Below are 25,010 nucleotides of genomic sequence, written 5' to 3' on the forward strand. Positions count from 1 at the left end.
ATCACCGACTCAATGGACATGAGTTTGAGAAAACTCCAGGAGTTGGTGATGGACAGGGAAGCCTGGAGTGCAGCAGTCCACGGGGTGGCAAAGAGTCGGACACGACTGAGCGACTGAACTGATTAACTGATTATGTAGTAGCTCTCTGAAAATCTAGCGCATTCGGATAATGAAAATGGGTACGTGCAACACTGAGAAAGGGCAACGAGAACGAAAAAGGGGCGTGGGAATACAGTAGCGAGCTGCAAAGACTACATCTCCCGCCGGGCTTTGCGGAGCGGCCAGCGGGTCTCAGTCGGTCCCGGCGCCACCGCGCGTCTTTCCGCGGAGGCCCCGGATGTAGACGGACCTGTGGGCGTGGCCTCACAGTGGCGCTAAGACCTGGGGCTCTCTTATTGGTCGTGTACCTTCCGGCTTGATTGGCTGTGAAGGAGGGGCCTGCCTCCGGCTTTCTGGCGACACCCAATCAGAAGCGTGGCCGGGCTTTGGCGGGAGGCGGGAAACCTGCGGCAGTGCAGATTTGGCGCGAGCGTGGCTGGGCTTTGCTGCTGTCGGTGTGGGGTTTATCCAGCAGCTTGTCGTGGACAGTCCCTAAAGTTGTCTGCCGGAGACGTGAGGAGGAGCCGGCACTGAGGTGACGCATCCCTGTATGGTGGAAAGGAGAAGAGACCCGGGTCCTTGGGGTCAGCGGAGTTTGTGAGAGCCTGGGGCAAGGACCGCGGGTTCTGTTAGGAGGAGAGCTCAGATCGCTGGAAGCTGATGAGGTCGGGGTCGGGTAGCGAGGAATGCACCCTCGGAATGGTCTGACAGTTGTGCTGAGTGCGATAGGAGGGCGATGTTCCCCGAACATCTGGGATTATGTGGGGCCGAGGTTGGGCGGAGTAGGGACTGAGGGCTTGGGGAAGCCTGTAAGTATGGGAGGCTGCTGCGCTAAGATGGTGATAATGATCTACCCCGGGCCTGGAGCTAGAGAATTAGAAGTGTTATAGGCGCCAATTAAGATCAACTTCTTATTGCATGGTTTGAGTGGTTAAAAATTTGGGCTCTGGAGCCAGAATACCTGGTCTTGTATCTTACCTTGCTATGATGTTGGGTCTCACTGCCTCTCAGTTTTCTTATCAGTAAGAAAAGGATAATAGTACCTAGCTCTAAAATGGTTGTAAAACTTAAATGAAAGTGCAAGTCACTCAGTCGTGTCCGACTTTTTGCGATCCCATCTCCAGACCAGAATACTGGAGTGTGTAGCCTTTCCCCTCTCCAGAGGATCTTCCCAACCCAGGGATCAAATGCAGGTCTCCTGCATTGCAGATGGATTCTTTACCAGCTGAGCCACAAGGGAAGCTGAGTAAACACCTAAAATACTTATGACAGCCTGTTATGTGTAGTAGGTAGACAAGGTATTTGTTGTTGCATAGATTTGGATATGAAGCAGAAGTAAATGCTAAAATATTGTCACAACATAATCTGATTATGAAATGAGTGTTGGTCATTGGTTTAAGTTACATGTTAATTATTTTTCCTTCACTTTTACATATTGACTGGATGTCCTGTTCCCTTTTTTGTACCCAGCTGTGCTGCCATCATGCCTCAAACCCGCTCCCAGTCACAGGCTACAATCAGCTTTCCAAAAAAGAAACCATCTCATAGGGTGGACAAAGCTAAAAGCTCCAGTGACACCAAACTAGAATTGACAAATGCTCAGGCTATCCTGCGTTCTCCCTGTGCAAAAATTCTGCCTCTTAGCCCCAGAAAACGTCTGGGTAAGATATCCATTGTTTGAGTACTTTTTAACCAGTAGCTCTCAACCTCTTTCTTAATAATAACATGCCTTTGAAACAGCTTTCTGAGTACAGTTAAGACGATTCTATTCCCTTTGGTTATTTTCAGAATGGTTGCTAACTGCTTATGGAACTTCAGAGTTAAGCTACTTTTGAAATCACTTTCTGAACTACTTGATAGGGCTGGTCGTCAATTCCTTAATACTGAACTTGGTTGTCAGTGTCGCTGTTCGTTACATAGTATTTTGAAACTTGCCTCAATGGTTGTGAAATTATGAGAAACAGGTGACAATTCTTGTGGTTGATAATCCTTTCTTGTTTTTTTGTTTTAAGTTTTGTTTTCTTTTTTCCTTTTCTTGTTTTAGCGCATCTATTTTTAATGAGGGGTGATTTAGTATTATCTGGAGACATTTTTAGTTGTCATAACTGAGGGGATGCTACTGACAGTGGGTGCTGCTCACTATGATACAGTGCAAGGACAGTCCCCCACAATGAAAAATTATTTGGTCCAAGATGCCAAGGTTGGAAAGCCCTGTTTTAGAGCAATCCTAGAATTTCCTCCCATTAAAATCTCTACCAACTAGTAAGACTCAGTGGTGCCATCTGGTGGCCGATGTTTGCTTCTGGCTGAGAGGCATTTTATTTTGGTAATTCTGACCCTGGTAGAAATTCATCCCCTTTTTGAGGGGCAGATGCAGAGATCTTTCCAAGTCCTTTTAGAGTCCACTGCTATGAGTGACCCATTCTGATTTTAATATGTTTCAGGTGACGACAACCTGTGCAACACTCCCCGTTTATCTCCCTGTTCTCCACCAAAGCAAGGCAAGAAAGAGAATGGTCCCCCTCGCTCACAGACATCAAAGGGACGCAGATTGGTATTTGACAATCAGCTGACAACTAAGTCTCCTAGCAAAAGAGAACACACCAGAGTTCACCAAAGCAAAACACATTCCTCAGTTCTGAAAGGTCAGGACATCACAACCAATTCTGAGCAGAGATGTCCGCCGGAGAAAGAACCTGCATGTCTGAGACTGTTCAAGCAAGAAGGTTGGTTCTTACATGGCAGCTGCTGGCGCAGCCTCGTAACCAAGGCTGGTGATTCCAAGTGAAAGCCGGTGGGTCTTCTCCGTCCCCTCTCTTGTGTCTAATTGTCCTTTCATGTCTGGCACAGGCACTTGCTACCAGCAGGCAAAACAGGTCCTGACTACAGCTGTCCCGGATCAGCTGCCTGCCAGGGAAAAGGAGATGGATGTCATCAGGAATTTCCTAAGAGAGCACATCTGTGGGAAAAAAGCTGGAAGTCTTTATCTTTCTGGTGCTCCTGGAACTGGAAAAACTGCCTGCTTAAGCCGAATTCTGCAAGACCTCAAGGTACATTGAGAGTCTGAATTATGATGCTCTTGCTAAAATGACATCTGGTTATTAAGGGTTAAGAAGCAGTGGAAGTACTTCAGGGATTGCAGTTTTCCCCCAAATAAGACATTTTTAATTTCACTGTCAAAATCTTTCCAAATGAAAGTGGAGCTTATTCTCTTATATGCTGTTAACCCCTCAAAGACACTTCATGTTCCATCAGAAGTTTATCTGAGGCCAAACTAACTTGCCTGTTTGCATTTTTTTCTAGAAGGAACTAAAAGGCTTTAAAACTATCGTGCTGAATTGCATGTCCTTGAGGAGTGCCCAGGCTGTATTCCCAGCCATTGCTCAGGAGATTTGTCAGGAAGAAGTATCCAGGCCAGCTGGGAAGGACATGATGAGGAAACTGGAAAACCATATGACTGCAGAGAAGGGCCCCATGATGTAAGCTTTGCTCTGCCACATGTTGCTTTATGAAAGTCTGAAAGATCTGTTGCCCACAAACTCACAGTCTCTTCTCTTGAATTTATTAGTTTACTCATAAAAAGAACATTTCCTATATTTTCTCTCTGAGATGTAGTTACATAAGCTTAAAGGGGAAAAAGAAAAGAAAAAAGAAAAACCTTCCGGTTTCAAATTGGGGGAAAATGTTTTTAAGCTCATCGCTGTATGTTACCAAATGGGGTAGATGACTATCTTCAAACTGGTTTGAGGTGTAGGAATGTGACTTAGAGTCAGCCCACATCAAACAGATTGGAGAGTTAAGAGGGTGAACATGGATCCTCATGGTTTCTCTTTCTTTGTAGTGTGTTGGTGTTGGACGAGATGGATCAGCTGGACAGCAGAGGGCAGGATGTCTTGTACACACTCTTTGAATGGCCGTGGCTGAGCAATTCTCGGTTGCTGCTGATTGGTTAGTGCTCTGTTGTTTTTGTTACGTGGTGGTTCTAAAGACTTCTTTTTTAGATCTCTTCAGCTTATCAGTTTTGTTTTTTTTTTTCACTGTGCCACATAGCTTGTGGGATCTTAGTTCCCCAACCAGGGATTGAACCTTGGCTATGAAAGTGAGTAGTCTTAACCACTGGACTGCCAGGGAATTCCGTTATCACCTATTACTTTATCTTACACCAGCTTTCTGCTTTCTTACCATAATAAGAAAGTTACTATAGGGACTTCCCTGGTGGTCCAGTGGTTAAGACTCCGCACTTCCATGGCAGAGGGCATGAGTTGGTCAGGGAACTGAGATCCCACATACTGTGCAGCTCAGTCAAAAAAAAAAATAAAAATAAATAAAAGAATTTAAAAAAGGACAGTTATTATAAAATAATAGGGAACTTAATCAAATCAGGGCTTCCCTTGTGGCTCAGCCGGTAAAGAATCCGCCTACAGTGCAGGAGATCAAGGTTCAATCCCTGGGTTGGGAAGATCCCCTGGAAAAGGGAACTGCTACCCACTCCAGTGTTCTGGCCTGGAGAATTCCATGGACTGAGCGACTTTCACTTTCACTAATCAAATCAATTTTGTTAACTGAATAGAAATGGCATAATATTGCATTTCAGCAACAGTCAATTTTGGGAGTGTCTGGTCCTGCTTATTAGTCAAAATTTTAAACCTAATTTGAAAAGAGCATTCTTCCCACATGCCGCAACGAAGACCCAGCACAGCCAAGAAATAAAGAACACTTTAAAAAAAGCATTCTTCAATGATTGTGTACATCCTACTTAATGAGTATTGAGAGTGGGGGACAAGTGGGAAGCAACAGTTGGAATGCTGGATTATGACTAGAAATTGTATTCGGCTTTCAGAGGTTTATTTTTCCTTTTAGGATGATTTGACCACTGATAAGTGTCACATTATCTCCTCCTCAGGTATTGCTAATACTCTGGATCTCACGGACAGAATTCTGCCGAGGCTTCAAGCTAGAGAAAAATGTAAGCCACAGCTGTTGAACTTCCCACCTTACACCAAAAATCAGATAGCCACCATCTTGCAGGATCGACTGAATCAAGTGAGTGCCAAGCACTGTACCAAGGTGTCTGTTCCTTGTATAACCTGTGAAAGGGAAACTAACCATGGCTCTAAAATATTTTGCTTTGATTGCATTGCTAAACAAGGCGTTTCTGTGGGCCATAGTGAGAACATTTTATGTGAATTTCCACCCATGGCTCCATTTATTGGGTGCTTCAGTGTTGGAATAAACATAAGAGAGGAGTCACTCAAATGCTTCTCTAATAGTCTTATGGAGCAGGAAATGGCAACCTACTGCAGTGTTCTTGCCTGGAGAATTTCATGGATAGAGGAGCCTGGCGGGCTACAGTCTCGGGGGTTGCAAACAGTCGGACATGACTGAGCAACTAACACAGTAGTCTTAAAATAGGACCTGAGGGAGCTTCCCTGGTGGCTCAGTGGTAAAGAATCTGCCTGCCAGTGCAGGAGACACGGGTTCCATCCCTGATCTGGGAGGATCCCATGAGCCTTGGAGCAACTGAACCTGACAACCGCAACTACTAGAGTCTATGCTTCACAACAGGAGAGGCCACCTCAATGAGAAGCCCGTTCACCACAACTAGAGAGTAGCTCCTGCTTGCCACAACCACTGAAAAGCCCATGCAGCAATGAAGACCCAGCACAGCCAAAAAGAAATAGAATTTTTTTTTTAATTAAAAGAAAAAATAGGGCCTGGGACTTCCCTGGCGGTCCAGTGGCTAAGACTTTGCACTTCCAAAGCAGAGGGACACAGCTTCTATCCCTGGTCGGGGAACTAAGATCCCATATGTCTCATGGTCTGGCCAAAAAATTTTTTTAAAAAATAGGACCAAGTAAACACTTTCTCTTGTAAATGACCAAGTAGATTTTAGTTTAGTGTAGTTTTGGTAATTTAAATTTCAGTTGCTTTTTCCCCCTTTGTGAACCTCTACCACATTCCTACAAAATGCTTCAGTGTATAAAATTCCCATTTCTAAGCAGAAAAGGCATCTCCTAGACCCTTAAGATTGGTCAATCAAGTTTAGAATTAAGTGTGAAAGCAGTCATGTCTGAGACCTAAATTGCAGAGGAGGAGCCGTAGAGTTTCAGCTGTAAACTTCTATGTCTTGTCCAAAGGCATCTAATGACCAGGTCCTAGACAATGCTGCCATTCAGTTCTGCGCCCGCAAAGTCTCTGCTGTTTCGGGAGATGTTCGCAAAGCGCTTGATATTTGCAGGTGAGTTATGGCACTGTTGGCTGCTTTTATTAAAAAAGAAGAAATGCTGTTAATTGTCTTGTGTAACTCAAATGAATGTGGCTTAAGAGGCTCCATTCTGCCACTTTTTACGTTCAGAAAGGAGGACTTGTTTCTCAGCGGGGAGCTCTGCATTTCCACCGTGTTAATGTCTGAAACATTATCAGTCCATTACCTACAGAGGGGGAAACAAATGAGATGTTGCTGGCACTCCCTGTGGTGATTATAGATTGGTTAATTACATTTGTATTAAAAAAGACTCCAGTTTACTTTTCCATTAGCTGGTCTCAAGCAGGTTTATTTATGGACCTGAACCATCCTTGCCTTGAGACTTTTTTTGCCCCCTTCCTTTGCTTTTGTGAGCACCCCTTCCTCTAGCTGGTGGTCCCCCACAGTTGTGTTCCAGACCTCTCTCTCTCTCTCTCCCTTCCCATCCCCCGGCCTCTCCTGCTGGGGAAAGCCTCTGTGCTGACTGATGAAATTTCTTCTTTCCCAGTAGGAACACTGGGTCCATTAAAATGACACTTGCTGTGTTGGCCCGCTGGTCCAACCTCCCCCTACTGCCATGCAGAAGATCCAGGTCTGGCTCATGGCTTCCTGTGGGCAAAGTACTTTGGAGAGAGCAGTGGGAGAGTAAGCTCTTCCTCTTGCTAGATGGTGTGATCCTGGATTTGAAAGTTCTTCCTAGTCAGCAAACTACTTGGATAAAGACTGCAGCTATGAGCAAGAGTCATGTAGGCCGGTGTGGTTTTAGCCTACACATAGCCTATGTATAGATAACTGCGGGCTCTTCTCAGGTCTGGTGTGTGTGGGTGGTACTGTCTCTCTTTAGTCAGTCACCCACACTGGATGTCCTCTCTTCTATCCATGACATGTTTTCCTTGTCCAAAATATTATCATTGGCTCAATGTAGGATGACTTACTTGGCCTCTATAAGAGAAAATCGAATAGTGTTGAAGTTTCTCAGATTCCCTGGTCCATGATTTATTTCGAGGCAATTAAGTCCCCTGGAGTTGAGGCATAATCCAATTTTCTTGGGTTTTAAAATTATAAAACATGTTGCTTTGTGTTAATGTGCCTGTTTTTGGGCTAGGTGGTTTGGTGTGGTGTTTGGTTTGGCTCAGCCTAAATTAACTCTAGAAATGCTTTTTTTTTTTTTTTTTACAGGAGGGCTATTGAAATTGTCGAGTCAGATGTCAAAAGTCAGACTATCCTCAAACCACTCTCTGAATGTGAGTAGTTTATCTCTGTTCCCTCTTCTTTTATAATTAGAAGCTTTACTTTTCTGAAAGAGATAGAAAGATGAGATGAGCGTAGTTAAATCCTGTTATCCATTTGTGTATGGGTGTCTGTGTTTTTCATCAATTTCATCTACTTTATTTCAGTCTTGCCTGCCAGTGCTGTAATCCACACATTACTGGAAATGAGTTCTCCAGGGTGTTACATGAATAGTTGGGACAGAGTCGGTTTTATTTCCAAGTCCTAGGAATGAAAACTAGACAGTAGGATTGGATCAGCTTCTCTCTGGGTACTTATGTTTGAGTGCACTTTAGGTCTTGATATAGGTGAAAGCAAAGCCCAGGAAATAAGAGTCAGACAGGGAAAGAATTAGTTCAACTTGGGATATCGCTAGACTTTCAACAAGCCTCAGAGGGTGGTGATACAAAGATAGCATTGCTACAGTAAACTGCAAGCTTTCACAAAAACGACAAAATTAGTTTTCCTTTCCTTCAGCCTTGTCCTCTTAGCTATAGAGGATGTAAAATGGCCATGAACTACATATCTTATGGTTAATATCCAGTGTTAATCTTTAGAAACAGGACAGTCTGATTTGATTGTTTCTTCCTTATCATCAACTTGTTGAAAGAAGATTAATAAAAATATTTCAAAAGTAGCCAAACAGTGCTTTGACTGATAGTGGGTAATACTTGCCAATGCACAGACTAGATACTGGTTTCTCTTCAACTTTTCACATCATTCCCTTTTTCCCCTACCAGTAACATTTAGGCTTGTCAGTGGACCCTGTGAGCACCACTCACACACACAGAACTAAAAGAAGTTGTGACTTCTTTCATAAATTATTAAACTAATTTAATTCCTGTCTTTTAACCTCTGGTAGATGTGGTTAGCTTTAATGGCTTTAGAAAGCTACAGGGAGACTGACTTTAACTAAATATAAGAAGACACTTTCCTAGACTTCCCTGGTGGGTCCAGGGAAGTGGTTAAGACTTCGCACTTCCAGTGCAGGGGGTGTGGGTTTGATCCTTCGTTGGGGAACTAAAACCCCACATGCTTCGTGGTGCAGCCAAAAAGAAAAAAAGAAGGCACTTTCCATTAAAGAGCACTAGCTGGTCTTCTTTTGACACAGAGTGGGTGTCCCAGTATTGAAGAGACTCAGACACAAGCTGGGTAGGTGACCCCTTCTTGGTGTTATGAAAAGACTCAGCCATTGGATAGGGAGTAAGACTAGACCTGAATTCTTCTCAACTTTGTGAGATTCTGCTTCTTGACCACTGAACTCCAGGTTCTCCAGTATGCGTAGTCCTCGGTAGCATCCTGTCTGTGATCATGAAATTGAAACAGTGAAGGACAGGAAAGCCTGGTGTGCTTCAGTCCACGGGGTTGCAGAGTCGTACACGACTTAGTGGCTGAACAACAACAATCGAAGCAAACTCTTGTGGGACAACTGACTTGGTCTCAGGAAGTAACATGAGGCAAAGTTTGTTACAGAGCAAATCCTCCTCTGTCTTGCCATTCCTGCATCCAAACAATGAGGCCACAGTCCTCTGTGGCTCCTTGGCCGTTTCCCAACCTCCGGCCTCTGAGATGGTGCTATCTGCTGAAATATCCGATGACATTTTCTCAAGTGTTGCTCTCCTGGAGATCGGCTTGGGCAAATGAACCAAACCTCAAAGGTCATTTGGGGAGGCTATCTAGAGGCCTTAGGACTGTCCACGTTTAGCCATTCATTTGATTTGAAATATTAGGTAATTTTTCCAGCCTTTAACAATAACCAGGCCCAGCCATCTTTGTTTCAAGGTTCTGTCCTTCTTTGTCTCTGAGATATTAGGAACCTTACATCAGTTCTCTGTCTGGTCCTTATTCTTTCATGAGGTAGATTTCATCTCTTTGACATTAAATTGCATCATACCAGATAAAACAGCTCACCGTTCTGCCTAGAAAGGATAACCCTACTTTCCAAGTCATGTCACATTTTGGCATCTTCCTGAGGATCACACTGTGTCTCATCCTTTGACTTCATGTTACAGACCTGGAGCCTCTCTGTTTTGCTCTTGAATTTCCTTCCACTAAAACATAGTATCTCATCTGTTTTGATTCATATTTAATTGTAAAAATACAATATTTAAAAAATCAAATTAATCCTGATTTATTTACTTGCTAGATCAATCACCCTCTGAGTCACTGGTTCCCAGGCGGGTTGGTGTTATTCACGTATCACAAGTCATCTCGGAAGTTGATGGAAACAGAATGCCTCTGAGCCAGGAAGGAGCACGAGATTCCTTCCCCCTCCAGCAGAAGATCTTGGTCTGCTCTTTGCTGCTCTTGACCAGGCGGTTGAAAATCAAAGAGGTCACCCTGGGGAAGGTTAGTCAGGAATCTCAGCAGATGGAGCTGGGGTGGAGAGGAGAATCTGCTTTGCAGAGCAGATATTTTCCTAAAGGCCTATGATGCTGCAGCTGATGTGAATTAAAAATGGATTTTAACGGTGAGAATAAGTACTGGTATCATGTAAAAGGCAGCTGACTTTTATTTCCCTTGGGCTGTGGTTGAGACTTTACCATTAATCTTCTCCCCTTTATTTCTGCCTCTCCCCATGAAACACAATAAAGCCCCCTCCTTGCATTGCAGTATTGGTTTTCGGCGGTACCTCCAGAATGCCTTTGCAAGGATTTTACTGAAAAGGGAGAGCATTAGGGTATTCAGATAACTCTTTTGCAAACCCAGATTTACATTATTTTAGAAGATTACAAAGTTAGAAGAGATAGGGCTTTTAAACCACACTTGTTTTCCCTTGTTTCCGTCCAGTTATACGAAGCCTACAGTAACGTCTGTCGCAAACAGCAGGTGGCAGCTGTGGACCAGTCCGAGTGCTTGTCACTTTCAGGTCTCTTGGAGGCCAGAGGCATTTTCGGATTAAAGAAAAACAAGGAAACCCGCTTCACAAAGGTACAACGAACTGCTTCTTTGTGACATTGCTTTTAATTGTCCTGCTTTGAAGAGCTTATCTTTTGCTAAAGTAAAGATTTAAAAATGATCCCAATTAGATGAACACTTTTTTTTTTTGTTAGGTAGGATTTAAGGCGTGTGAAGATATGGCTATAGTATGAAGCAGATTTTTTTCCCCCATGTTATTGGAAAAGCAGTGTTTAACTTGCTTGACTCTTGTGAGAAAAGTTGAACATAGTAAAGGTTTCTGTAATAAAAACTTGGCTTTTGTGAGTTCTCCACCACAAAAAGTCCTTTTCTCTTCCCTGCAGGTGTCTCTGAAGATTGAAGAGCAGGAAATAGAGCATGCGCTGAAAGACAAAGCTTTAGTTGGAAATATCTTAGCTACTGGATTGCCTTAAATTCTTTTCTACTAATACCCCACCCGGAAGTATCCAGCTGGCATTTAGAGACCGATGGAGTCTTCATTTTAGTACTTTATACACTCAGGTCTGAAAGCAGATGAACTTTTTTTACTTAAAACTGATAAAATCTAATCTATAGATTCGTGACTATTAGCACAGAATTACACCTTTGAGTTTTATTATATTTATGCATTACAAACTACCAAGTAGACCCTTTTTAATTACATTCACTACCTCTACCCTGAGTGTGCCCCTAACCAACATGCTTACAAGTATACAGATGGATGCTGCAGAAAGTTCATATATTTATTTCTTAGTCTCCTAAAACATTGGTATATTTTTAAGAACTTTTGGATGAGAGGAAGCAGAACGAAAAAGGAGACTCCAGACAAATAAGCAAGTTGATGTGGAGATTTGGAGGACACTTTGATCAAAGGATATCTTTTTTTTTTGGAGTGTACTGTGTTCATGTTATGTTGCAGATACTTCCACACTGTGACATTTTAAAGACTCGTTGAATTTCCTGGGCACTCCCAAGGTTATGGGGGTGGTCAGGAGAATGTGACTACAGATTGTGAATATATTTGTTTTCAAGTTGCAGTCTTTGTCTTCTTCCGCAATCACATTTCAAGAGAGCTCAAACTTTTCAGAAGGCAACGTGAAAATTCCTCCCCAAACTGTCCCACGGTCCTAGCTGCCCTCAGCTGAAGCCACTTGTTTCAAGACGCCCTTGTTTGGGTTTGGATTGTCATTGAAACCTCATTTTCCCAGTCTTCTTAGATAAATTAATCCACATGGTTACTCAAGTCCCCACTTTTCTGGGTTTGGCTTCCAGTGACATTAAATGGCAGTTTGTGATGGGGACACCAGAGGGCACCATGATAACACTGACTATCTTAGGAGTGCAGGTGTGGGACTGGGGTAGTTTTGAGGGAAGGGAGAAAAAAACCTGATGTTTGATTCCTCTGGGAGACTGCTGTACTTTTATAACTCAAGCATATGCTTGGAATGCAAACCATGTGTGATAGGAATGGTCTGACAGCCAGTGACCAAGTCTGTGCTGCTTCCTGGGTTCTGCCTCCTGCCTTCCTGACACGGCCTGGGTTTGAGAACTTGATATGTGTACAAATGATCAGTAGGCCACTGTTTCATTCATGCTGCCCACTGTATCCCTGCAATGTGATCTGGGCTGCGGCAGGTGGCACAGGATAGAAGGGGGACACATAGGGCCCTCTGAAATGAACACTACCTGCTAGTGTGTGTAGCAGAGCGTAGTCTGTAGACAGGAGTCTGAATGTCTCACACTCCTTCACTAGAGCATTTGTTCCCTCTGAGGTCAATTTGCGAGGGGAGAACACTGGTCTCTACCTAGCAGCTTGGAAAGTGTCCGGGGCTATAAGGGTTAACGAGCATAATTGCAGAGATTGTCCGAAGGCTGATGGAAAGCAGAGACTGAATGGGATTGAGAACAGATGCGAGGCTTGATTTAAATTACATTTTATTGGATGCTGCAGCCTTAAGAGACGTGACTGCTTTACAGTTTGTTTCCACACTGTGGGCAGCTGCTGTCTGTTCTGTGTCCACAGTAGGATCCTGCCCAAAGAGGAGCAACCTCCCCACCTCGTTGTGTTTGAGGCTTGGCGCCTTCCTCTTAACTGTAGGGCTGGAGTCAGGAACATGGCTTGACTCGCACTGGGGCCGCTGTGGATCCTCTATGGCACTGAGCCAAGATCGCATTTGCAGATTCAAAGAGGCCAAATTTCTTCCCCCCTCTACCTCCTCCCTCTCCCTTTCCCCTGGTATTAGGAAATCGGGTTTTCTGTGTACTGGTTTGTTCGTTTTCCTTCCCTTCGGTTCTCCCCCCACTGTCAATTTCTAGGTCATTGCTGCTCTTAAGACTTCAGCAATTGGAACAGGGTTGGTTCCGTCAACGATGCGTGAAGCTGACTTCGAGTCCCTGCTTGGCTTCCGCTGCCCTTGTGGGAGCACAGGCTGATGTATGTTTTGTCAGCGGAGTCTTAAATGTAATTCAGACAGCCGGGGAGCAGACTGAGAGCAGGAAGAAAGTCCTTTCCTCGCCGAAGCTGAGAGCCCTGGGAAGCCAGTGGGATTTTAAGGGGGCTGGGCTGGGCTTGTGGTTACTGGTTTCTGCCAGGAGCATAGGCCGTTTCACATGGAGTAGTGGCAGAGATGCTGACCTACATTCTTCCTCTCGAAGGTGGTGGGGTGTGTGTGTCTGTCTCCTGGTTTATTTATTTCTTCACAGAAGCAGAGGAAGCTTCTATAGAGTGTTGGGTGGGTATTGCCATGGAACGCACACAGACACAATAAAACTGGTGTGAGTTTCAACCCCAGAGCTGCAACTGACAATTCTGGCTCAGTGAAGACCTGCCTGTGGCTGGATGACTGGCAAGAGGGTGTGAGGTCCAAGCTGCCCAGAGATCCAAAGTTGGCAGAGCTCTTTCCTTCTTCCCCCTCATTGCGCCCTTTTAAGATACACCAATAAAAACTGAGGAGTAGGAAGGAGATACGACTTGGGGCTTTTTAAAAATATCTGTGGAGAGGTTACCTTGACTACTGAGAGAGAGACCAAAACAGAGCTGAGGTGGAGAGCTTTTTTAACACTTGTATCTGTCCCCAACACTTAGTACAGGGCCCGAGACCTGGGTGGGGGTGGGGGGCGGTGTTCCATGAACAGTTGTTGAGTGAACAGATCCGTGACAGGAGTAAGACGCTGCCTCCCTCTCCATCTTGAGGACAGTTCTGATCTGGAGGCAGCCGGGGCTGGTGCTTCTGCACGGAGGTGGAGCAGGAGAGGGGGCGCTCCATCCCCGTGGCACGGTGCTTCTCACCCTCACAGATGCGTTCCAGTGGCTCCCTCTGATGTGATACTTTGCTTGAGGCAACTTCCATGTTGCTCCCAGGAGGCCCTGGCTTTGGGGGAGAGAGTCCCACCTACTGGCTGGGAGGAGGGGGTGTCTGTCTGGATGTTACCTAGTGTCCCCAGAGGTGGGCCAGAAGCTGTGCAGCCTCTAGTTGGCAAGGGGCTGGGGAGCAGCCCACCTTTGGGGTCGTGAGCTTGTTTTAACTTTTGAGGAAAAGGTGTGAGCTCAGGTTCCTCCTGAAAAGATCAGGTGCCCTCGGAGACCTTGTAAGTTACACGGACCGCAGCAGGTCTCCGCCTTCTCAGAAGGGGTGGGTCTGCAGGGGGAGAAGCTGTGCCCTCTGGCCTCCCCTTGATTTTCAACCCCGGCCCCAGGGTGCTGGCAGTAGAAGCTAATTGGGTGCGAGGGGCCTGGGTAAAGGCTGTCTGAAGCCTGGCAAAAGGAGGGAGCCAGCTCCTTTTTTAAAAAGCTCTAATTGAGTTCTGAATCAGCCTCGCTGCCTTTGATCCCGCCTCTGTTTCCCACACTGCCTGAAAGAGCTTCATCAGCACTTTACAACAAGGGTGCGCCTGCTCCCCACACCCGCCCCCCTCTCCTGACGCTCTGCCGCCGCCATCCACTGCTTGTCTCCTTCAGTTAAGATAATGAAGATGCTGAGAGATAAAATGTGTATTTAATAAGGGTGGGGGTAGGGAGGCGGAAAGGGGCAGCCAGGGCCTTCCCTAGTTTGGGGCCCAGCCAAGACTGGGCTGAAAGCAAAGCTAGAGTAAGACTTGGCCCCAGGGTGTGGGGGTTTCTGGGCCTAGATCCAGTTGACTTCACTGCCTGCTGTTTGCCCTAAATTCCCCCACCTCCACCCTCTCACCCCCACACTCCTTTCTTTCCTCTCTGCGTGCTCCCAGTGGGAAAAGCGAGTCTTGCTTTGACCTTATTTTCAGCTGGTAGCTTGGCCTACGGTGTGGTGCCCCCCACCCCAGAGTCAGCAGCAAGGTCGGGCTAGGGCAGCCCCTCCAGCCTGGGCCTGTAGAAGCTGTGGGTTCACAGTGGGGGGTGAAAAAGAGCTGGAGTTAATGAAGACCAGCTGTAGTCTGGGTTCTGCCCACACTTAGCTGCGGGCCAGCCTTTGGTGGTGGTAAGAAGGATGAGGGTACATGACCTCCATCCCTGGGCACAAGGATATCCTGTGGCAGCTGAGGCTGGTTCTGCTCTCTGAGCGTGGCTTTATCCTTAGGTTGTAAGAGAGTCGTCTGTTTCCCTCTTCCCCTGCTCCTCCCCTCCCCAATGACACTCAGCCCTTATTGAGCTTTATAACTGTAGTGGTGGCCCAGCTGAGATCTGAAGATCTCCAAGCTCTTCTGTAAACACTCATTAACTGCCTGGGAAGAACCCAGAGACCTGGTTAACAGCTGGGAGAGAACTGAGGCACATTAGGGTGAAAGGCTTGACCTGAGCTCACCCCACCGGCTCCACCCTGGGGCCCTCCAAACCTGCCATCCGGCTCCTCTCCCCAGTTCCTGCCAGACTGAGGCAATGCTGCCACCCTCTCCCCCTTCTAGGAAGAGGCCGTGCCCTCTCCCTTCCATGACTGTGTCCCTGACTTCCTCTGGCCCTTCACCCCATGACGTTTCCCCTGCTTTGCTGCTGGAGGTGTGTGCAACTCCCCTTGCAAAATGTTTACCAGGTCCTCTGCAGCCTTCCCTCCACATTCCTTGGCCCACCTTGCCCCCCAACCCTGAGTTCTCCCTTTGAGAAAGTGGGCTATCCTTAACTGGGTCTGTAACCTTGAAGTTGCGGGCTTCCCTGGTGGCTCAGCGGTAAAGAATCCACCTGCCAAAATGCAGGATTTGATCCCTGGGTCAGGAAGATTCCCCGGAGAAGGAAACGGCAACCCTCTCCAGTGTTCTTGCCTAGAGAAGCCCAGGGGCAGAGGAGACTGGTGGGCTACAGTCCATAGGGTCACAAAGAGTCGGACATGACTGAGCGACTAAACAACAAACTTGAAGTTGATCTAATTATGCTGAGGCCCTCTTGCCCCCTATTTATCCTAAACAGTACCTGGGAAAATACTCTCCTTTAACATATTCATTCTGATAAAGCTTCAGGATCCTATTGAGGGCCGCATAGGGAGCCCGAGTCGACCCCTAGGTTCTGCATCCCCTTCCTTCACTGACAGTTGCCATTTCTGCCAAAGGATGTAACCCAAAGACTCCCAGCCCCACCGGCTTATCCTCTCACCTGGCTACCTATATCTACACAGCCCAACACACTCCCGGACACACAGGCCTCAGTCTAAGGATATAAAAATGCCAATTTCCAATTGCTACCTAAGTCATACTGCTCTTTCCACTTGCTAGAAATTAGTGTCTTCTTTCCCCTTGGTATGACCTCCTCCTCCTAGGCATTTAGGAATAATTTAGGGGAGACTGTGCTTTGTCTAGGAGGAGGAGGGTAGAAGTGAGTTCCTGTCCAAAGTAAACACCCCCCTTCCCCAGTCCCAGGCTAGTTGAGAGTGGTGAGAAAAGCCATCTTAACCCCACCTTCAGTCCCAAAGCTCAAATCCATCCGTTCAGGCCAGGCAGAAGCAATGTTTTCTTTAATTCTGTCCCATAATATCCTCAACTAAAATCTCTCATGTGCTGTGTATTTGACACCGGGGACTGTGGCTGTCCCCAGCCCATGACTCAGACCTCGTCTTTCACCAGTGAGTTCTTTCTGCCCCATCGGTTCAGCTCTGCACCCGCTGACCCAGTCACGGCTGGTGGAAGAGGGCGGGGAGAGCCTACTGTTTGGAGAGTGGGCTTTAGGACCCAGCGGGAACCTGTGCCTCTTGCAGCAGCCTAACCCAGAAGCAGGGGGGAATCCTGAATCGAGCTGAGAGGGCTTCCCCGGTTCTCCTGGGAACCCCATCGCCCCCCGCCGGCACGCACCTGAGTCAGGTAGGACCTCGAACACCCCTTCCCAATTCTGCCTCGGCCGCCTTCCGCCCGGCCTCTCCGCTTCTCATCTGGCCGTTTCCCTCTCGGCAGTTCAGGCTTTCCCCATCTCTCCTCCCCCACGGCTCGCTGTAGTCCAGGGAGGTGGGGGCCTGGGAACACAGGGGTGCCTGGGAGCTCCGAGCCCCTGCGCCCTCCGGTGCCCTTGCTGCACGCCCCTCAGGCGTTCCCGTTCTCCAGCTAAGAATGGAAAGTGGGGGTAAGGTCTGCCCGGGCGCCAGACCCCGCACCCTCCTTTGCGGTGTTTCCTAATCCCCCTTCCCCCACCTCACCTCGAGGGGAGAGCTGGCACGCTAAGGTGACGGGGAGCCGGACCGGGAGGCCGCTGGGGAAGCCAAGACTCCCTGGGGATTTCTCTCTTGCTTCCTCCCTGCCCTCCCTCCCCGCCCCCGCCAGCCCTAAGAGACCAGGACTTTGCTCCCTACTCCCCGCTCGCCTTGTAGAACCAGTGCCCGCGTCCAGGCTCATGGCACGCTGGAGTGGCCAAAGGCTGTGCGGAGGGTAGTGGAGATTGTGAGCTTTTTTGGGGGGGGTGGGGGTGACCTTTCCCTGGGGCGGCAGGAAGTTCTTTCAGGTTAGAGCCCTTCCTATCCTTGCCAACACCTCAACACCTATGGAAAAGTGTCCCCCCCCCCCCCGCCCCCCGTGTGTGTGTGTGTGTGTGTGTGTGTGTGTAGACCATATGGTTGTAAGATCTATAAGCTCAGGAGAGAGGTGGCTATATGCATGGAAGGGGAGAGATCCCAGAGTGTGGCCCAGGCCAGAATAGACTCAGCCCAGATGGCTGGGGAAGGGGGTGTGGACCAAATCAGGGAGGCCACCCAGCCATGCCAGCTCCCTGGGATCCTTGGCTTTCAGAGCTCGAGCTCCTGGTGTTACCCTGAAGCTTCTGCCCTCCTGCAGGCTCTCTGGGAGAGAGGGGTGGCTGATACCTAGTGTTTACGGGGACTTGTTTGTCCCTCTCCTGGGGGGCTGACAGGCCTTGTTCTCTGAAGATCTAGGGCATCTCATTCTGGTTTGGTGTGTTGGCAGGAGGGGTGTGTGACTTGTCTGAGTAACCGTGTGTGTACGTGTGTGTATTGCCTCTGGGTGTTGCAGACTGGGCTGGGGAGCCATGGAAGAGACAGGTCACACTTTGAGGGAACCCCTCTAGCCCTGTGTGGCGGGTGGGTGGCGCACCTCTATCTGGTCACTCTATCTAGGTGTAGGGTATGTTCTGTATTCCTCCATGATCCCCCAGATCCCCTAAGGGGTGGTTTTGGAGGAAAATAGGGATAATGGAGTGACTTCAGATTCAGTTCTGCTCTTGACCCAGGAAGGAAAGTAAATTCTGCTTGTGAGCAGTGGACTGAGAATCAGGCCTGAATTTGAGACTCAGCTTGCTCATTTGACTACGTGCATTTATACAGGTCTCTAAGCCTCTAGTTTCTTAATTTATAAAAATGGCTATTAGTAACAAGCCCGGCTTGCCTGATAGGGATGCAGCCATAAAGACCTCATAAGACGATGTATCCTACAGCCCAGTGCAAATGGTAGTGGGTGGGGGGTGTGGTGGGGTAGGGGGGGGCGGGGATAGTGTTCTAGGATGGGATTCTTTTTCTAATCTAGGTCATCTCTCTGCCTTCAGTTTCCTTCCCCCATCTTTGGCCATCTCTGGGATGGAGGAACCAGGTTGTTGCCCTAGGGGCTGCAGAATTCCCCTAATGCAGGTCATAGCTGGCTCCCAGCTCTCTGGTCCTCTGGGGCTCCACACCTTCTCCCCTGAGCCCCGTCTCCACCTTCCTCCTGCCATTCCTGCTCCGCGTCCTTGTCCCTGTCTCTCCCCTGCCCAGTGGCCTCCTTGTCCGGCTCACTGGGCAAGAGCCCTAATCGGATTCGACAGCTGAGATATGTGTGGCGGCCGAGAGCAGGCGGGAGGGAAGCCAGTGGGAGGATGGTATGAGGGCTGCCCCTGGCACTGCCCAGGCCTCCCAGGCACCACCTTGGGCCTGCTGACTCCTGACTTGGCTGGGCCCCAGGGGAGGGGTGCCAGGGGAAGCTCAGGAATGAACAGGCTGGGGTCTGGAGGTAAGGGGAGGGGGGAACGCACTTAGGCCCCTAGGACCTCCCTGATATTTAGTGCCCTTAATAAGCACTTCCGACTCTGAGAGGCTCTGATGGGAGGAGAGGAGAGCAGGTGAGAGCTTGGCTGGCCTGCCCTGCTTCCTGCATCCCTAGGGCTCTGCCTTCTTCTCCCTTCTTGTTCAGAAATGTGTTCACTTTCCCCCTGCAGCCTCTCTGGCCAGTTCTTCCTGGAGGGTCACCTCTGGGAGCTGCTGGGGGCACTTGTGTCTGCCTCTCTCCAGGCTGTTTCCTCCCCTCCGAGGTATTTCTCTCCCTCCCTCCCTGGGCCAGGAGCCAAGGCTCCTGGGTTTCCCGCCTGCCTCCTGGTGCAGAGCTGCCCTGCAGGCCTCCAGAGAGTCGCTAAGCTGGTTTCCTTCCTCCTGCGCGGGGAGGGCCTTCTCCCAGGGCTTGGAGGTGTCAGGAGTCCCAGGTGGGATAGGGGTGGAGGCTCTGTAGCCCCTGGCACCCAGAGCCCGGCTCCTCCCTCCCAGCCTCTGACTCAGCTTGGGGGCAGCATATGCCCAGCCTGGCAGGGATGGCCTGTTCTTGCCTCCAGGCTTCCATCTTTACGTGTGGGAGCCAAGACCTCTCCTCTAAAGCTTTTTTTTCCCATGGTATCTGGGGGTGGCTACCGAAACCCCTCTGTCTGCACCCACACATTTAGGGGAATGGGGGATTAGCATAATTGAGGCTGGGGCACTATTTTGTCTTCCTTCCAGCTGGGCCAGGATGAAGAGAACCAGCACAGACTTCCCCACACCAATTCCCTCTGCCCTCAAAAGACCAGTCCATGGAGCCAGGCCCTGCCCTCTCGGTGCCCACAGTGTGGTTGGCACTGATTTGTCAGAAATTGGGAAGGTTTCCCTCCAGACCGCTGGCCTCCTCTCCCCCTCCTGTGGGGTGAGGACAGCTCTCAGATTGTAGGCACTTATGGGCAGGCCTCCCCCTAGGGAAGGGGTGTGGGGTGCCCCTGAGATGGCCAAGTTGGCACTCGTCCCAGGCTGGAGGGCTGGACCTGATTTGGGGCTGGGAGTTTGTGGGGGAGAGCGGGACATGGGCCTCCCTGCCCCCCTCATTTCCTGCTCTTTGGGCAGCTGTGGGCGAGAAAGGCTGCGGGGACTATTTTTAGTTGGTCTGTCCCCTGGCAGGAGGGACGTGCAGAAGAGCACGGGGCAGGCAGAGGGGCTGGCCAAGGTGAGGGTAAGCCGGCGGGCGGAGGAGTGAGGAAGGGCCAGGGGGACAGTAGACAGCAAGGAGGAGGCGTGGTGGGCAGGGGTCGGGCCTTGAGAAGAGGGTCCTGATCAGAGGATGGGCTGGACTGGCCAGGGGAGTCCTGGGGACCCCCAGGGCTCTCTCTATCCAAAAAGAACCAGGAGGGGCTTTGGAGGCACCTGGCCCATCCCTTTGCCCTACAGAGGGGGAAAGAGGGGATGTGATTTGCCCTTGGACATTCACCCCATCATTGGCTGCTTTGGAACCCCAATCCAGGCCCCTTGCGCCCTTTGTTTTTCTTGTCACAGCCCCTCCCCCCACTGGGCTGTGCTCCCTCCGTCTGTCTGTCCGTCCGGCAGCAAGTAGGGCCTGGCCAGGCTCCTGGTCTCTTTCCCTCTCTGCTTGTTTATGCAGGGTCTTTGGTAAACCCCAGCTTGGTTTGTTTATAAGTCTCCGCCGTGTGTGGAGAGAGTCTGTGTCCAGGCTGGAAGGAGGTCAGGGTTGGGGTTTGTTTAGGTGGCCTGTGGCCACTGGTGTGAGTCGAGGTGCTGGGCCGGTTCCAACTGTCTCACAGGCTGGCTGGCCGGGAGCTCGGAGACACCTTCGAAAAGGGGCATCCGGCCTAACCCCATTTTAGGGACCCAGCGAGGGTGGGGATCGTGCCCACAGTCCCAGGAGGAGTTAGGGACCGACCAAGGACTAGGATACAGGCTTCCAGACTCTCCAGAGCCCTGTGTGAGCCCCCGTCCTGCCACGCCGAGGTCACAGTGGTTGTCTGCCAACCCACCCAACAAAGGAAGGGGGTGCGAGCAGGGAGATTGCCACTGGCTTCTGATCACAGTCAGAAGTGAGCCCTCTGAGGCCCAGAGAAAGTTCAGTGGAGAAACTGGTCCCTCAGAGTTGAGCCTCATCCCAGGGGCCAGCATGTTGCATAGCTGCAGGGGGCGCCATTCCATAGACCAGTGGGTGAAGGGCACCCTCTGGGGTTGTTCAGAGCCCTGCTTGGGGAGCTAAAGATGGTGCTTCTGTCCACCACCTTCTTTCTTCCAATCAGCTTCAGATCCAGCTGGAAGGAGGTGTCCTAGACAGGCTTTAATCCAACACCCACTCCCCACCCTGCCTCCTGCCACTCGGCCGCCCAGCCCGCCTCCTCCCCACCAAGCAGGTCTCAGTGGGCCACCAACTGTGGTGCAGGGGCCCCTCCCCCTCTCTCCACTCAGTTTCTATGTCTCTGGGGGGCTGATTTATCATCCCCCCTCATCAGGCCGGCTGCAGTGTATGAGAAATCAATAGTGCAAATGGATTGAGGTTGTTCAGCCTGTCGGCTCCCCTTGGGCCCCATCAACTCTCCCAAGACTTGGGGAGTTACTCAGTCCCTTTCTGGCTCAACATACACAGAGATCCACACACCTAGTGCCTGTGGCGGGCACAGGAATGATTCTGTCTGTCTGTCTCTGTCTCCTCTCTTGTTCTCTCTCTCATATCCTGGGCTGGTCTTCGCATGACAAATACCCTTGAACATTTATTTTCTAGCTTGGGTGGAGTGGGGGTGGAGGGGCTTAAAGGGCAGTAGGCTGCCAGCCAGAGGTGGGAGGGGAGCACGTGGGTGAGGGAGGCTGTATCCAGGGGGAAGGATGAGCTGGGGAAGGGATTGGGTGACAGCCCACCCCATCAGCCTCTGGTAACTCAATCCCTGCACCCCGATTCCCCTCCCGCTGAACAACTTCAGCAGCTGCTGGCAGAAGCAGGGCTGGCAGAAGTGTGTATGAGTGCATGTGTGTATGGCGGGGGGAAGAGGGGCTGTGGGGGCAGGAGGTGCTGCCAAGACACGTTAAAGGAGACTCACAGCCTGGGTACAACTTGGGTGGCAGGAGGAGGTGGGGCCGGGGGAGAGTGGGTGGTGAGTGATGGGCAAGGGGCAGGCTTCATTCAGGGGAGGGGCAGGGCAGCCCAGGGGTCTCAGAAAACTTGTCTGCACGGAAGCAGGGCCTGTCATGGTGGGTGTGGGCAGTGGTAAGGGTTCAGGGGCGGGTAGTGCCATGGCTTGCCCCAGGATGCCTGGTCTTCATCGGGGATGCAGATTACCATGGAGGACACGGCCTGCCCCTGTCCCCAATCCCTGGGCTGTGCCTGCTGGGCATCACAGTCTCGGTGACTAAGTCACTTCTGTCCTGGGGCTGGCAAGGTGCCAGGCTCAGCTCTTCTCGGTAGGTGAGTCACTGCCCTGGCATCTCCCCCGGATGCAGCTGAGTCACTGGCCGTGCCTGCTAGGCAGGTGGGCACCAGGCTTGGGGGTGAGGTTGGGGGGCTATGTATGTAGCCCCCAGCATTTTCTGTGATCTCTCTCTGGCGTGTCCTGGCCCCACCCACAAATCTGCAGAGCCAGGCAAGGCTGGTGTTTTTGCCCTGTGCTCTCTGTTGGGGGATGAAGGAAGAGGGAGCAGGGTGCTGCATGGAAATATATTCAGGATAAATGGGGGTTTGCAGAGGGGTTGTGAATTTGAGTCTCAGCTCTTAGCTCTGCCACTGACAATCTGTATGACTTTGGGTACGGCCATTCCCTTTCTGAGCCTCAGTTTCCTCATCTGTACAATGGAAGCAGTAGCCTTGCCCTGGATGACTCCCCAGGACTGTGAAAGTGAGATGGGTGGGCCCATGAGGGGGTTTGGGGGGATAAGCTGAGCAGCTAGGGAGGGGGAGAGGAGTCTGGTGGGGTCAGTTCAGGTTCCAGCAGACATCTCCACCCCACCTGCATCCAGGTGGTCTTGCGGGGGCAGTATTTCCCATCCTCTGTTCAGATTACCAGTGATGCTATTCTTTTAAGAGTTCCCCACTGGCAGAGAAAGGGAGGCCTTGTTTTGCTGGAAGTGTAGGCTCTCCCAGGGTGTTTCACAGCTATTTTGTATCTCCTTTGTCTGACCTGAGGCTGTCACTGGCCCCACACCTATCTGGGTTTTCTCAGATTTCCTCTAGTTGGGAGAGAGATGCCTGTCTTGGGAAATCAGCTGCTCAGGCTCCTCCCCCAGCCCATCTCCTCTGCCTGCCAGAGGGGAAGGCTAGACCCCAAGAAGGGGTGTCTTTTTTAAAGAGTGAGGGGTCCCTGGGACTGTGGCTTATCTCCCTCCTTTGGCCATGCTCTTGCATGAGAGTCCCTGGAGGGTGGGGGTGGGGACCCTGGAGTGGGTCCTGCAGAGCTGGAGTTCAACTCAGCAGTGAGGTAGTGCCCTAAAGTGTGCGGCTGTGTGCTTGTACACATGGATGTCTATGTTCTGTGCGTGTCTGCCCTCTGTGGGGAGCAGGTTTGTGGGTGCAGGAATTTCTACCCTCATCTGTATGTGGGTCTCCTGCTCTGTCTGTTCAGGAGTATGCCTCCCCTCTGCTTCATGACCTTGTGGATACACAGATGCCTGTCTTGTATGTGCTAGTTCTGTGTGTATACATATGTGTGCATACATGTGTGCGCTAATGTGCACATGCGTGTGCATATATGGATGTCCTGAGTGTACATTTGCACACATGCATCCCCATGTGCGTGAATGTACTTGACCCCATGTGCTGGCAGGTGTAGGTGAAGGCCCCCCTTCGTGGGAGGCAGTATCCCTGTGCACAAAGTGCACGATGCATTGTAGTGTCCGTGATCTTTCCCCTCTGGCCTCCGCGGGAAGGAAGTCTGGCAGAATCTAGACTGGTGGAATCTAGGAGGAGACTGTGCGAGCTGGGAGGTGGCTGGCACTGAGCCCCCTCCCAGGCTGGTACCTCCCTCTGAGCGGCGCCCCCTGCTGCTGGCTGGACTCTAGCTAGAAGGCCTTTTTTTTGGGGGGGGGGGGGGGGGGGAGTTGGGGGAGAAGGGGTTAAGCGTCGGCGTGCACATCTGGGAGTCATTGGCGCATTCCTGCCCGCTGAGCGCATGTTTGCGGATGGATCTGGCCGGGACAGGGCGGGAGGGGCTGGTTCGCACCAGCGGACGGAAATCCAGACGGGAGCGGGAGACAGCCCGGCCCAGCGGGCGGGAAAGGGCCTGGCGAAGCGTCACCCGGACGCTCTTGCCCCGCGCCGCTGGACTTCAGGGCACAGCGTTCTGCCGACCCTGCTTGTCCTACCTCAAACAGGCTGAGGGCCCAAAGCTGGAGAGAGACAATGAGATCCCTCAGTCCTAGGCCCGGCTGTGCTACCCGTGCAGGGCGATCGGGGATTAAACCCAGTGTCCACTCGCAGAATGGGGTTCCTTGTCTAAAAAGCGGGGACCGTCGGGCCGGTGGGTTTGAGAGCTCTGCCAGCCGGGTCATGCTGTCTCCTCACAGGAGGCCTGGGAGTGGGCACTTCCCCTTACAGTGGGAAGTCCTGTGGGGGCACTTGTGGCCACTTCTCTGACCGAGGACCTGGAGGGAGGTGTTCACTTACTGATTCCTCTTTCTGTCCGCCCCCCCGCACCCGCCCCGTAGACGGCTAGAGGTGGGCAGATGGTCCTCTCAAACGGAGCAGCAGGCTAGGAGGGGGCTTGTGGCTGTGTCGGGGATTGGGGTCTCTGCAGAGGGAGAGTGACTCAGATTCTGCCCCAAGAATGCGACCTTTCCTGTCTCCTCCAGCCTGGACCAGGAGAGAGAAGCTTGAGTCTGATCATGTAGGGGTGCTCCTGGGCGCCCCCAGCTCAGCTCTTGGAATACCCCTGAGAACTGCAGTTCTTTTAGGGGAAGGGTTCTGGGGGTTGCTGAAAGGTTGGGTTGGGCCAGAGTTCCTCCGACCCACTCAGGTTGGAAAGGTGTTTAGGGGAAGAGGAGGGGGCCGTGCTTGGGGGTGGTCTACATGCCTTTGCACTTCTTTTTTGCCAGTGAGAAAATTGAAATTTAGAGAAAGGAAGCGACTCGCTCAA

General features: G+C 50.4%; 2 protein-coding genes and 1 long non-coding RNA gene across 4 annotated transcripts in view; 2 read left to right on the top strand and 1 right to left on the bottom strand.

Moving 5' to 3' along the window:
* The first annotated feature begins 478 nt into the window (after positions 1–478).
* Positions 479–11,748, top strand: CDC6 (cell division cycle 6). Of its 2 annotated transcripts, none has more exons than XM_061143960.1 (12): positions 479–634; positions 1,570–1,760; positions 2,544–2,825; positions 2,950–3,149; positions 3,403–3,578; positions 3,941–4,047; positions 5,003–5,142; positions 6,237–6,337; positions 7,523–7,587; positions 9,759–9,961; positions 10,403–10,543; positions 10,855–11,748. In XM_061143960.1, exons 2-12 carry the CDS (start codon positions 1,583–1,585, stop codon positions 10,942–10,944), a joined length of 1,683 nt encoding a protein of 560 aa, XP_060999943.1. In that variant the 5' UTR covers positions 479–634; positions 1,570–1,582; the 3' UTR covers positions 10,945–11,748. The 2 variants fall into 2 exon arrangements, with proteins under 2 accessions (XP_060999943.1, XP_060999944.1); XM_061143961.1 differs by lacking the exon at positions 479–634 and adding an exon at positions 664–683.
* A 711-nt stretch (positions 11,749–12,459) lies between these two features.
* On the bottom strand, positions 12,460–17,208 carry LOC133057445 (uncharacterized). The gene is made up of 3 exons (XR_009693030.1): positions 17,098–17,208; positions 16,760–17,005; positions 12,460–13,881 (listed from the first exon to the last, which is right to left on the bottom strand). It is a non-coding gene; the product is annotated as an uncharacterized LOC133057445 (long non-coding RNA).
* Positions 15,157–25,010, top strand: part of RARA (retinoic acid receptor alpha) — a 44,298-nt gene continuing 34,444 nt past the window's right edge. Inside the window, exon 1 of the mRNA XM_061143963.1 lies at positions 15,157–16,768. The gene's annotated coding sequence lies outside the window, so the exon portion shown is untranslated. The remainder of the gene's footprint in view (positions 16,769–25,010) is intronic.

The sequence above is a fragment of the Dama dama genome, chromosome 5 (assembly GCF_033118175.1).
Source record: "Dama dama isolate Ldn47 chromosome 5, ASM3311817v1, whole genome shotgun sequence".
In the NCBI taxonomy this organism is placed as follows: domain Eukaryota; kingdom Metazoa; phylum Chordata; class Mammalia; order Artiodactyla; family Cervidae; genus Dama; species Dama dama.

Excerpts from the sequence above, each read along its gene's own strand:
- CDC6 (XM_061143960.1), top strand. The coding sequence starts at position 1,583 with ATGCCTCAAACCCGCTCCCAGTCACAGGCTACAATCAGCTTTCCAAAA. Across the intron at positions 3,150-3,402 it reads GAATTCTGCAAGACCTCAAG|AAGGAACTAAAAGGCTTTAA; the intron begins GTACATTGAGAG and ends ATTTTTTTCTAG. Across the intron at positions 3,579-3,940 it reads GCAGAGAAGGGCCCCATGAT|TGTGTTGGTGTTGGACGAGA; the intron begins GTAAGCTTTGCT and ends CTTTCTTTGTAG.